General features: G+C 34.6%; 1 protein-coding gene across 3 annotated transcripts in view; it reads right to left on the bottom strand.

Annotated features, from left to right (window-relative positions):
* CACNA2D1 (calcium voltage-gated channel auxiliary subunit alpha2delta 1) overlaps positions 1-13,495 on the bottom strand; it is a 502,332-nt gene that overhangs the window by 233,303 nt on the left and 255,534 nt on the right. For all 3 annotated transcript variants that reach the window (XR_004351432.1, XM_032643128.1, XM_032643129.1), the window contains one exon: positions 10,549-10,608. Coding sequence is in view for 1 of the 3 variants with exons in the window: in XM_032643128.1 (XP_032499019.1) it covers positions 10,549-10,608 (60 nt within the window). In the remaining 2 variants the exon portion in view is untranslated. The remainder of the gene's footprint in view (positions 1-10,548; positions 10,609-13,495) is intronic.

Here is a 13,495-nt window from a genome sequence, read left to right as displayed (position 1 = left end):
GGTACGCGGGCCTCTCACTGTTGTGGCCTCTCCCGTTGCGGAGCACGGGCTCCGGACGCGCAGGCTCAGCGGCCGTGGCTCGCGGGCCTAGCGGCTCCGCGTTATGTGGGATCTTCCCGGACCGGGGCACGAACCCGTGTCCCCTGCATCAGCAGGCGGATTCTCAACCACTGCACCACCAGGGAAGCCCAAGACTTATTTTTTTTGACTAAGCTTTTGATTGCAATATCCACACTCTCAATATTATCCAGACCCTTGTTTCCACAGCTTTCCTATATTCTGGACATATAATATCCCTCTACTGAAATTAGTGTACTAAGCCCTCAGTTCTCATGGTCAATTCTCCTAGGTATCTCCCAAAGTCAAAATGTATCCTACTAGTGACTAAACCCCATGACCTACCTTAATTGCCTGCATCTTACACTTTGTTGCTTTATTTTAAAGCTCCAAGTTTCTTCACTATGGTATCAATCCTTTAGGAAAAAAGCTCTCTAGGCCAGTTCTTCAATTCCTAAAACATTCTCTTTCCCATAGCAATAGGAACAAAGCCATTAACATAATTCCATCAAGTTGAAATTATTCCAACATCTAACGTTATTCGGAAGATAAAAATTATCTCTGAGAATAGAGTTATTGCCCCAGGGCTCAGTCCTAAAGGATCTACAGTAAATAGAAATATGTATTAGTGTCTGTACTCCCTAAAGATCTCTTTAGATACAGCTGTTTTGTTTTGATTTGTTTCTGCAAAGATCTTCCAGGGCTGTTTTAGGCACCGAGTAAACCAGAACTTCATACAGACATAAAGACAAACATCGATAAGAACAAAAAATTTTGTTAGTCTCATGCTGAGTACTTGTCACTTCCAAATGTAGTCATTCTTCATCAATGCAGTCTTAATACATAAATGGAATGTAAGTAAAATGGGTTTAAGTCAATTCAAAAAGCATTTATCCAATGCCTATTATGTGCAATGTATATTTTCCTTCTTAAGAAGGTATAACCAGCTACACTTAATCATTAAAAAGCAGTATTTCAACTTCTCAAAAGAAATAAATCTAGGAGATAGCATCTCCTCTATTAAAATTATCATTTTTTAAGACCTTTCAAAGTGCTAAGTATATTCCCATAAACTATCTCACTTAATTTCAAAAAACTTTTTGGAAATACAAATGTATGAGGTCTTCCAATAGAAGCCTTCCAGGCTGAACATGAGCTATGACAATACAGGATTAAAGCCGAAAAATTATCAGAAATCTATTTTCATGCATTCATTTGCTGGAAGCTGACTGACTTTCCTAAAAAAGGGAAAAAAACATAAACAAGTGTTCACAGGGACACTAATGAAATGAGGATAAGGTAAAAAATAAGTCTCCTCACAAACTCCTAAGGAAAGGTGTTTCTGCCTTCTTTGGGAGAAGAATTAAATAAATGAGAATATGAGAACTAGCTTCAGAGTCTGGTGATTAAAACTGTCTAAGGAAAGGTGTTTCTGCCTTCTTTGGGAGAAGAATTAAATAAATGAGAATATGAGAACCAGCTCCTAAGGAAAGGTGTTTCTGCCTTCTTTGGGAGAAGAATTAAATAAATGAGAATATGAGAACTAGCTTCAGAGTCTGGTGATTAAAACTGTCTAGGGTTGTAATTTTTGTTAATGGGTTGTATGGGTTCCTTATACATTTTGGAGATTAACCCCTTATCAGATACATGGTTGCCTTGCACTCTGCTGATTGTTCCCTTTGCTGTGCAGAAGCTTTTTAGTTTTATATAGTGCCACTTGTTTCGTTTTGGTTTTGTTGCCTATGCTTTGGTATCATATCCATAAAATCATTGCCAAGAACAATGTCATGAAACTTTTCCTCTATGTTTTGGTCTAGAAGTCTTAGAGTTTCAGGTTTTACCTTTAAGTCTTTCATCCATCAGACAACCAACAAGCATTGGCAAGGATGTAGAGAAACTGGAACTCTTGTACACTGTTGCTGAGAATCCAAAATGGTGTAGCTACACAAAACAGTATGGTTTCTCGAGAAAGTTAAGACTAGAACTGCTATATATAATCCAGCAATCCCACTTCTGGATATATATCCAAAAGACTTAAAATCAGGATCTGGAAGAAATATTATTAACACTCCCATTTTCATTGTACCCTTATTCACAGTAGCTAAGATGTGGAGACAAGCTACAGATGAAGGGACATTAAAAAATGTGGTATATACATACAATACGATATTGTTCAGCCTCTAAAAAGTAGATGATTCTACAATACAATATGCACGGACTTCAAGGACATTAAGCTAAGTGAAATAAGGCAGACACAGAAGGACAAATACTGCATGATTCCACTTACATGAGTTACCTAAAATAGTCAATAAAGTCAAAGACTGGATGGTGGTTACCAGGGGCTGGGGAGGAGGGAGAAATGAGAGTTAGTAATCAACAGGCATAACATTTCAACTAAGCAACACAAGATAAATAGCTGTGGAGATCTACTGTACAACATTGTGCTTGTAGTCAATAATAATGTATTCTACACTTTGTTAAGAGGGTAGGTCTCATGTTGTGTTCTTATCAAAATGAAATGTTTTTAAAGAAAAATAAATTTAATATTTTGTTCACTGTGGATTTTCTTATGAACTTTGACTTTTTTAAATAGTACATTAAAATATGATTTATCTAGGTTTGAAAAAAAATCTATGGCTGGAAATAGGGTCATTCACCCTTCTTTCTGCACAGACTACACTATGACTCAAGTTGAAGTGCTTTGCAGTTTGGGATGCACCAGTTGACAGCAGCCTGAGCAGAGTGGTATTCTTTCACTGGAGCAATGACAGCAAATTGAGCACCACAGTCATGGGAGCTGGCAGATACTTGCTGGACTAGGCAAACAGCCATCCAGGGACTTGTATCAACCTGTCTGTGAACACCTGAGACATACCACAAGGTTTCTAGAAAATATCTTCCTTCATAGGGAAATAGGGAAAGCACAGAGCATCTTACAAAAATAATTATGCTGGTGGAGACTACAGAACTAAGAGTTTTTACTGATAAACTGATATTCAAAAGACTGTTATTTTTCTAAAATTGCATTGCAAGTTAGTGGCAAAGCCAACATTTGAAGTATAGATTTGCATAACTCCAAGCCCAGTGTTCTGTAACTATGTCACAGCTATGGGCAAATATATTCAGACTTTTAAAAAGTACAGTTTAAACCAAGTCTTTTTTATTATTTCTCCAGTAAAATTGACAATAAATGTTTAGAATAAAAATAGATACCTCAGCACTAAAAGTAACTATTTTTAGTTTAAAAATTACTTATAGGCTACTGCATTGTACTATTATGTCTATTATGCATTGTACTAGACTACAGTTTTTTTAGTAATGCTTTAGCCAAAGTTCTTATCCCCAGGAAGTTTACATTTTAGTGCTGAAAAAATGTGGAAAAAGGAAAATTATACAGGGAGTACGTACTTGAGTATGAATATATACTGGACATTAGAGGGCCATATAAAACAGACAACAAATCCAAGATTGGTGGATCAAAGCCAAAAGGAAATTGGGGAGAGATGAGAGAGATTTCTACGCAGAGATTATCAAAAGGTCTGAGGATGAAGGAAAGAATATTGTTTTAGGGAACCATCAAATAATTTACTCTGTTTGGGACTCAGAATTTCAGGAGAACGGTAATAGCTGCTGGGGAAATGTTCCAGTAGAAATGTATGAAAAATAAGATGGGGCCAGATCATGAAGGGCCTGTATATCATTTATGCTAAATGGAAAGTAACTGAAGATTTTTAAATAAGGAAATGAAGTGGACAAAAGTTTATAGAGCAAATCTTTGTAAACTATGCAGTAATTTTTAATGCTTATACATTTTTCTTCATCTTTTTATTTCTTTTGTGGTTGAGACATTTTTAATATAGTAAACCCCACCTTAATGCAAATAAGTGGTGTCCAAAATTTTTAATTAAATGTAGCTCAAGTTATAGAAAGGTTAATGAAATACCTAAGTTCAAAAGCTCTCTTGTGACAACTACAATTTGATACCTGCAGATGGCAATAAATAACTGTAGCTTAAATATCAATGAGGTATTGATATTTGTGTGTTCTTCATGGCTACAATTTTTGAATATTGGCAGCAATTCCTGGAATCTCCCAATAATTTAACAATGTTTTCATCAGCTCAATACCAGGACACTGAGGCAGCAGATTAGACTTGAAAAACATAAAGACCCCATCCACCTCCCCATTTCCCAAGTTAGAGATGCCTGCCCTTTCTAACTCTTCTCTACCTTCCTGAGAGCGGGACAAAAAAGAAAGAAAGAAATTTACCCAGCTCCAATTAGATCTAAGTTTGCATTATCCCAGGACATGCTGTCATGAGGTCTTACTTAGGGAGTTCTAATGTATCATCATGTGCTATCATGTGACCTTCGTTTTAAAAGAAATAATACTGAGAACAGGAAGATCATTAGAACATATTAAACATTGTTAAAAATAAAACCAAGATTATTGGCTAGGTAATTACTGGATAAATATTTTGCTTCTTCTTTTATTCAACATAAGAAACAAAAGAGAGGGGTTATCATCCAGGATAATTAATCATTTAAAGCCCACGGTTACTATTTTCTACTCTTCTATCTTATAATGCTCTTACCATGGGCATTTATACGTATGTGTAAGCAAAAAGAATATGGTACCATGAATTTGCCTGGCTCTTTTCCACTAAAATGGTTTCCCACAATTTGAGGGTAAATCAGTTTTACACTGTGGCTCCTTTTCACCTATCTTGATGATGAGGAGAAACTGACAAAACTCTTTAAAAAAAGTAGTAGTAAAAAATTGATTGTTTCTCTACATAAGAACTGTTGCATAATATGTAAGCTCTTGATTCCAAAAGGACAATTCAACCAAATGTAGAAACTAAGAAAGACTAAATCCAGCTAGAGACTAAAATCATTTTGATAATCTATTAAATTCATTCATTCATTAAGACAATGCCGCTCCCCCCTACTGTTTTTTTTTTAATTTTAAGAGTTTATTTGAGCAAAAATCAATTTGAATCAGGCAGCATCCAATCTATCAGATAGAAAGGAGCTCTGAGGAACTGTAAAAATGAAAGACTTTTACAGCAGAAGAGAGTGGGGAAAAGGAAATTGTACTAGGCAAAAAAGGCAGGCTGGTTATTGCAAGGTTACTGTCCTTTAGAGGATGGCAGGGGTCTATCAGGCAGATTCCTAACTAGGGCTCATCAGGTAATTCCTGACCAATAGGTTTAAGATTCCATTTCTAGGAGAGTTGAAACTGTAAGTTAAGTCATGGTTTGGTGATGTGGGGCTTAGCATATGTGTCTCCATTTGGGGTTGATTGTCTTTTTTTTTTTTCCTTAGCAACAGTTCTGCCTTTTCCAGACTGTCACATAGTTAGAATCATATCGTATGTAGTCTTTTCAGATTGGCTTCTTTAATTTAGTAATGTGCATTTTAGGTTCCTCCACGTGTTTTCATGGCTTGATAGATCATTTCTTTTTAGTGCCGAATAATATTCCATTGTCTGTAAGTACTCCCCACTTTTTATTCCTAAAAAGCCAGCACTTCTGTACCCTGAACCTGCACAATTATAATTTAGAATAGTGTTTCTCTTTATACATCGTAACCAAAATAAATACAGTATGATTTCATAGTTCCCATAGTCACAACTGTTTGTGCTGCAATCAACAGAGGTGATATTATTTCATGAAATGATTAGGATAGATGAAATAATAAAATACAGAATGCCAGTGCCTATTAATTTAACTCATATAAACACAAAATTCTACATAGTACAACTTTTAAAGCAACATTTCAAAATATGATTTGAGTAAGGTAATTTTTAAAAAATATATGTATATAATTAAAACTCAATTAGGAGAATTAAATTAGCCTGATTAACACTCAATAACATTCAACTTCACTAGAAAAATTCCCACCATCTAATTTAGTTTCCCTGTGAAGCTGGAGCTAAAAAAGGCTCCCTAAATGTTTTATTTACTGCCCAATTTCTAGACTGTCTGTACTCAGCATTCACAATAACAAGCTGATGCTAATAAGCCATACATAAAGATCCTACTTATTAAAATACAAATTAGGCACCCCTTATGTTTATACATGTGTATGTACAATTAATATCGCAGGCTTAGTTGGAAACAAAATTGCTTTAGTTAACCAACCATTGCAATGCAATCAAAAGAGATTTCAAAAGCAACTGGAAAAGATCTGTTCAGTAGAAATAATAGCAATTATTTTATGCAGAACAATTAATTTTCCAAGCTCCTTTTTCCTTCTCCCACCTGCCCTTTATAAAATAATTTGTCCATCATAAGTGACATAAGAGGTGCCCTTTAATGCCAGTAAGTTGCATGCAGACCTGAAAGGCAGCTGGTAGACACAGCTTATTTACAAATATTGGCTTGAACTTGTAAATGCATGACCGCATAAATCTTGATCCATTTAAAGTGTATGCCCTTTGTTCCCTCAATTGTACATCCAGTTGGGAATTGAGTGGAGCTGAGGGAGAGTGTGAATTACAGGAGCCCTTTCTTGTTGCCAGCATTTTAGTATTTTGCCTTTTGTTCTTGTTGTTCTTGAGATTTCTCTACACTACAGAGTACAGAATGTTAATCAACATTTTGCCTAAGTAATGTTAATGAAACTTCCCTACTTATACTAGAGGGAAGAATCGGCATATTATATTTCATTTTGAAATGCTAATGTACCTTTTAGGAAATTATTTCTGCCTTCTAAATCATCCTAGTGTTAAATTATTAAAGGTTGGCATTAAAGAAGTATTGCACTGATGCATACAGTTAAATGCCTTAAAAGATAAAAGGCTTATAAAGTTTAAAACAAGGACCTTTGGGAGTATGGCAGCATTTAACTTCAAATTAAACATTTTTAAATGTTTGGTTAAGATATTGACAAAATTTCTGATTGTTTTGTATGTAATCACAAAATAAAGAGACATTTAATGTTGATGATTTCTAATTTCCAACCATGCATGAATTTGATTTTTATTATGGTCTTGAAGGATGTGTTTCACCTTATTGTATGTATACGAATTGAATCATCATCTAGTTTATCAGAAAAGAAACAAGGAAAAAGGGAAAAAGGGTCGCTTATTTTTGCACTATTTACTTATTTGAATTTGAAGGCAATCTTCTTTCAGGTTCTATTCTTCAAATATAAAATCACTACTATCTCAACTGTCTATCACCTATGGTATTTCAAAGGAAGTGCTATTGTAAAGGCTTTAGGGAAAATATCAATTGTCAACATGCAAACTGTGACAGATATGTGTCCTGTGAACATCATTTACAGTCCATCAAGAAGGGTACTGGGGAAATGAGTTGACAGGACTCTAAAGTTCTCTAATTTGTTTTCCCTTTAACAGTCTCTTCTAATGTCAATCAGTACATTCACAAGTCCTAAATAAATTGTGAGATGACCTAAGGGGAAATTTAAAACAGAATTTGTTCAAGAATTCTCCCATACGGTGACGACTATTTGCTAAGAACTCCTAACATTTACTGGGTAAACAATGTATTTTCTATTTAACCACAGAAGATCTAGTAATGGTATCTGTGTCATTGTGGAACTGATTTGTCCTCTTGCATGACTTTTCCTAGCAATACTTCTGTTTGGATATAGGCACTGAGAGAACAGATAAAAGGAGTTACGTTTCAAGGTAAATTTTTACACATTTTGACATCCGACAAATATGAATACTGCTTAAAATTGTTGGTGCATCACAATTTAATTAGCTTCTTTTTTTATTTCTTACCCTTACAATTGATGATGGTTTGGATTCAGTAAAATAGAGTAATGGCTAGCACACACTGAGAGTTGCTGTGTCATCTACAGTGGTCACCCATTACTTTTGTAAGGAAAAATAAATCACTGCCAAAATGTTAACTTAGTGTTAATGAGCCAATATATCTGGGAAAGGAAACTTTATATACTACATTCCTATTTGTAAAGTTACTTTTAACACATCATTTCTCCCTAGAAAGCTGGAAAAGACATACAACCAATAAACGACTACATGAAATATTACCAAATTCCCTTAATGCAAGAAAAGCTTTTTGAAACAGCAATAGAATCTATATACTATGCAATCTGATTTGATGAACTTAATGATTTTTTGGATTCTCAGAAGTACTCAGGATTTAAACTAAAACAGCACCAATTTATATACCAAGACTAGGCAAAATACAACATCTAACTTCACAACTATTATGCCTTTACACTGCTTTTACTATGCCACCTCTAAGATGGAGAAGAAAAGTAAATGTCACTAATTATTAGTTCTCGAATGGATATTTATTGGGATAAATTACTTGGGCTGTTTTTGGTCTGTTCAAGACACACAAAAAAATGCAGGTTTACTTTCCTTACATCTAACAGCAACAAACTGCACTGTAAAATCTTCACTGGATGAGCTTAAAATTTGTCCTATATACTCAGAAAAGTTGTGTTTTTAACTTAATCACTGATTTTTTCTTTATATATTATGGAAGACATATTGATCTTTCTTAATGTACCTATAACAAACAATTGTGGATTAAGCCAGTACCTACATGATACCAACAAATCAAGCAATATGATCAATTCAGGTGAAAGAATCAAACTGACAGTCAAATAGAGTCTCAACTGAGTAGACTAAGACTTTACTTAAGAAATATAAATTTGTGGAAAAGACAGTAAAAATAAATAATATCAGAATCATCAAGCATGAAATACTATTTAACTGTTATCCTATATTATTAGTGAATGAAGTATCATTTTCCATATTTTCCTTTGATAGACAATAAAATCACATAAACACGAAGTAAAAGTGTCAACTCCTAAACCTCAGTTTAGTGTTCTATTGAACCACAACTTTCTTACCTTCAAATCTGAGATGTCTTGCAAAACATTCAAAGACAATTGAACAGTATTATCAAGCTGTCACTCAAATTCTAATCGTATTTTAAATGGGGCGAGGGGGGTTAACATCCCCCAAATGAGCTGTCTGGAATTTTTCTTTGATCAGAAACTAAAGAACTGTTGGTGGGAATGTAAATTGATACAGCCACTATGGAGAACAGTATGGAGGTTCCTCAAAAAACTAAAAATAGAACTACCATACGACCCAGCAATCCCACTACTGGGCATATACCCTGAGGAAACCATAATTCAAAAAGAGTCATGTACCACAATGTTCACTACAGCTCTATTTACAATAGCCAGGACATGGAAGCAACCTAAGTGTCCATCAACAGATGAACGGATAAAGAAGATGTGGCACATATACACAACGGAATACTATTGAGCCATAAAAAGAAACGAAATTGAGTTATTTGTATTGAGGTGGATGGACCTAGAGTCTGTCATACAGAGTGAAGTAAGTCAGAAAGAGAAAAACAAATATTGTATGCTGACATATATATATAGAGAGAGAGAGAATCTAAAAAAAAAAGGTTCTAAAGAACCTAGGGACAGGACAGGAAGAAAGACGCAGACATACAGAATGGACTTGAGGACACAGGGCGGTGGAAGGGTTAGCTGGGACGAAGTGAGAGAGTGGCATGGACATATATACACTACCAAACGTAAAATAGATAGCTACTGGGAAGCATCTGCGTAGCACAGGGAGATCAGCTCGGTGCTTTGTGACCACCTAGAGGGATGGGATAGGGAGGGTGGGAGGGAGACACAGGAGGGAGGAGATATGGGGATATATGCATACATACAGCTGATTCACTTTGTTATATAGCAGAAACACAACATTGTAAAGCAATTATACTCCAATAAAGATGTTAAAAAAAAAGAAAAGAAACTAAAGAGATTTTCACTATAAATGATACAATTCAAATATGTAACAGAAGTATTTTAACTATTAAGATCAGGCTTCTTCATTGTGTACCATGGATGCAAGAAGATATAACAGATAGCTAGAGACGAGATGGAGGGAGGGAGGAAGGAAGGAAGGAGGGAAGGAACTCATCACAAGAAGAATTTCTGCAATTTGTATAATTAGCCCAGTGACTCTTGGAGCACAAAAGCAGTTTATCAAAAAAATAGGTGCAGAAGTTAATATCAGCTGACGTTTCTAAAAGCAGGCCAGAGCAGACGAAGGATAACTTCTAACTAATGTGGAGCAAGTTAAATTTTAAGAGGCTTTAATGCACCTGTTCTAACTTTAATTGCATTGCCCACTGTCAAAGTGACCACAATATGCATGTCACTTCTTAAAAAATGTCACTTGTTTTTCAACTAGTATATTCATAATACCTATAAAGATTATTCAAATGCTATAATTTAATGTTATTTTTCTGTTATTAATTTTATAAATACCTTTGAGTATGAGAATATTTCAAAGTATTTTTTTAAAGCAACGAAGTACAGCTAGCTGTTTTTGGTCCCATAATACCTTAAGAGTCCATCACTAAAAAAAATATTTTAAATGAAATCATAATTATCCAAACACAAAACATCGATGTACTTATTAAATCAAGTGGTTAAAAAGGGTCCTTACTGCAAAATCCTCCCTCCACTGGTGGGCTGCTTGAACTTTCTCGGCTTCCAAAGCCAGGCGCTGGAAAGAAAACAAGAAATCTTAGAATTCAAATGACCACATGAATACATAATTGTTATATAGTGCTTGGGTTTTCAAATCAATTATTAAGACACATAAAAAAGAAGAGATTCCTTATTTGTGATTCATAAATTCTAAATCATTTAATACTTTAATTTACTGAAGTTGATACATATATATTTACTCTTCAGTAATATAAATAGCATAGTATTCTTGAATACCATTAAGTTTACTACCTCTGCCATCACTGGCAGCAGTGTCCACTTCCAGTGCTTTCTGTCAATGACTAACATTTCATTTGTTTTTTTTTAAAAAAAGCTTTAATCACTATATTAATCCTAGTAGAATACTGCTTTTCATAAATACCCTTATAGCATATATTTCTATATAACTGGAAATGAAATAACAATGAGAATCAATAAATATGTGCTAAGTGCTATATAGGCACCTTCTTAATAGCATTTTTAGTTTTTTACCAAAAGCCACAAAAATGTAATAATTTTCTCCTTGCTAAAGTACATTCTTAAGAGTTTATTCAAATACCCATGAGTAACAAACAATCATAATCCACACATCTGAAAAGGCTTTATTTCCCCTTCACTCTTATATGCCAAAGTCATTGGAGAATTCTAGCCTGACCTATTTTCCTTTAGCACTTTTAAAATGTTATTCCGTTAGGTTCAGCTGGAGATGAAATGCCTATTGTCAGCCTGCTAATGACTTTTTGTGGATAAATTCTTTTTTTCCCCCTTGTCTAATAGTTTTTAGAGTTCTCTCTTAGTATTTTCCAGTGTTATTATCATATTCTCCGTGTGCTAAACTTTCACAAGACACAGTAACATTTAGTGATTAACAACAGATTTGAAATCTGACTGCCTGGGTTTAAATACCAACCCTGCTGCATACCAGCTGTGCAAACTTCGGAAAAGTTAAGTCTCTCCTCCCCTTTTCTAATAGGAATAATGTCAAAATCTGCCTCATGGGTTGTTGAAAGGATGAAATGAGATACTATATATAAAGTGCTTAGAACAGTGCCTGGCAGACAGTAAGCAAATATACATGTCAGCTATCTAACTATGAAGGACAATTAAGATTCCATTTGTACACTGTGTCCCTTGAGTACTGAGCTCACCTGTAGCCTGCCCCCCACACAGCTAGGAGGCAGGCAAAATGGGACAAGTATATCAGTAAATATAATAAATGTATTAAACTCATTTATTAGGAGATAGAAATGATCAGGTTAGGTTTTAGAAAAGGATAATCTCATAGTGGTTTGTTGATTCACGTTTTTGATCTTTCACTATGAACTATATACTTCAGTGTGTGCTCTTGATGTGGAAGTCTTGCCCACACTGGGGAATGGAAACATCCCTTTCGACTAGCTTTGTATTAGTGTATTGGCTTTTATTCCCTCTTCTTTAATATTATAATCATTTTTCTAAACTCATACATAGGTATTACCAACGACTAAAAAATACTGCCTAGTGGGAAATCTCAAGTTATGAACCCCTAAACTAAATCAATTTACAGGAAAAATTCTCCAGTGTGCTTAAATGACAATGGTTTCAGTTTATCAGCTACTAGACAGCAAGGGAACATAAAAGAAGCTAGTAAATGTAAGATATTGTAGCAGGGAGAGTAACCCAGAAAAGGTTCTCTATCCCTACAAGGTCAAAAACCTAAACAGAGAAAAACCAAGGGAAAAATGTATACATCTCAGTAATATTTATCACAATATTTTTGGAAACTCAAATTCCGTGTGAAAATGTTGCAAAAAAGTGAATAAAATGGCAAAACAAATGGAAATGGAAGCCATTTCTTTATAGGAAAACTTTAGTAGGAAAGATTGAAAAAGAAAAGACAGATGAGAAAATAAACACAAAGGCATATTCTTGACAAAATTCAGAACATAAGTCTTCCCGCATTTTTAACAGCCCACATAAGAACAACTAAATTGTTCATATGTATGGGGCCAATAATAAAATTAAGCATTTTGTGAATTTAAACAAAATACTGGGTAAAATATAAATAAGTATTTTTTTAGATTAAGAAATATTAGAACTCTAAAATGTCTTGAAGAGGGATATTAACATGTTTTCCTCACGAGACACACAGAAGGAGGCTGCCACCCAACAAACAAAACACATTGGGGGGCATTCACCCACAACGCCATACGTGGTTTGCAAGACACCAGCTCTAACTCAACCATGCTGTTCTCTACTCTGGAGAGCAGGAGAAGGTATAACTTAATGATCTGACTCAGAATCACATGGCTTATAATATGAACTTAATCCATGTTTAATAAGCCAGAGTGACAGTAATCATCACAGTTAATTATTTCTAGAAAAAAAAAGTTAAAGAGGGATGAACAATGGTTACAAACTATCAGACAATTCTCCTAGGGGGAGGAGAGTCCAAATCATCTTTATTTCTAATATATATAAACACTAATTTTATCAAGTAAATGATATTTATTGCAAGATTCTGAGATAGTTTTAGAAACCTAAAGACCTGTAGTTATGTACAAGAAAAAAAAAGTGTATTTTAAAAGGTTAGTTTAGAGCTGGAAAGTTGCTAAATATTATATATCCCCAGCTTGGAAATCTAGGGATATATAATCATGAAAATGCACTACTATTATCTTCTTTTTTCATGAAGAAATTAGTAATTTTTTTTTTTTTTTTTACCTAGCAGATTTCACAACAAAGCAAAATACAGAACTTTGGAGACTTAGCCTACCTCGGGGAGTGATACAAATAGTTGCTGATGGTGCTTTTTCTTGTGGCAAAAGACCAGCTAGCCATGACTCATAGAAAACTGACATGTCTTCTGGACACTGCAAGTCCCTAATTAACTTCTATTCTAGCCAAGTGACATTTTATTTTTA

This window comes from Phocoena sinus, chromosome 9, assembly GCF_008692025.1.
Source record: "Phocoena sinus isolate mPhoSin1 chromosome 9, mPhoSin1.pri, whole genome shotgun sequence".
NCBI classification, from domain to species: domain Eukaryota; kingdom Metazoa; phylum Chordata; class Mammalia; order Artiodactyla; family Phocoenidae; genus Phocoena; species Phocoena sinus.
Note: the sequence above shows the minus strand (reverse complement) of the source record. Positions and strands in the feature narration are given on the sequence as shown.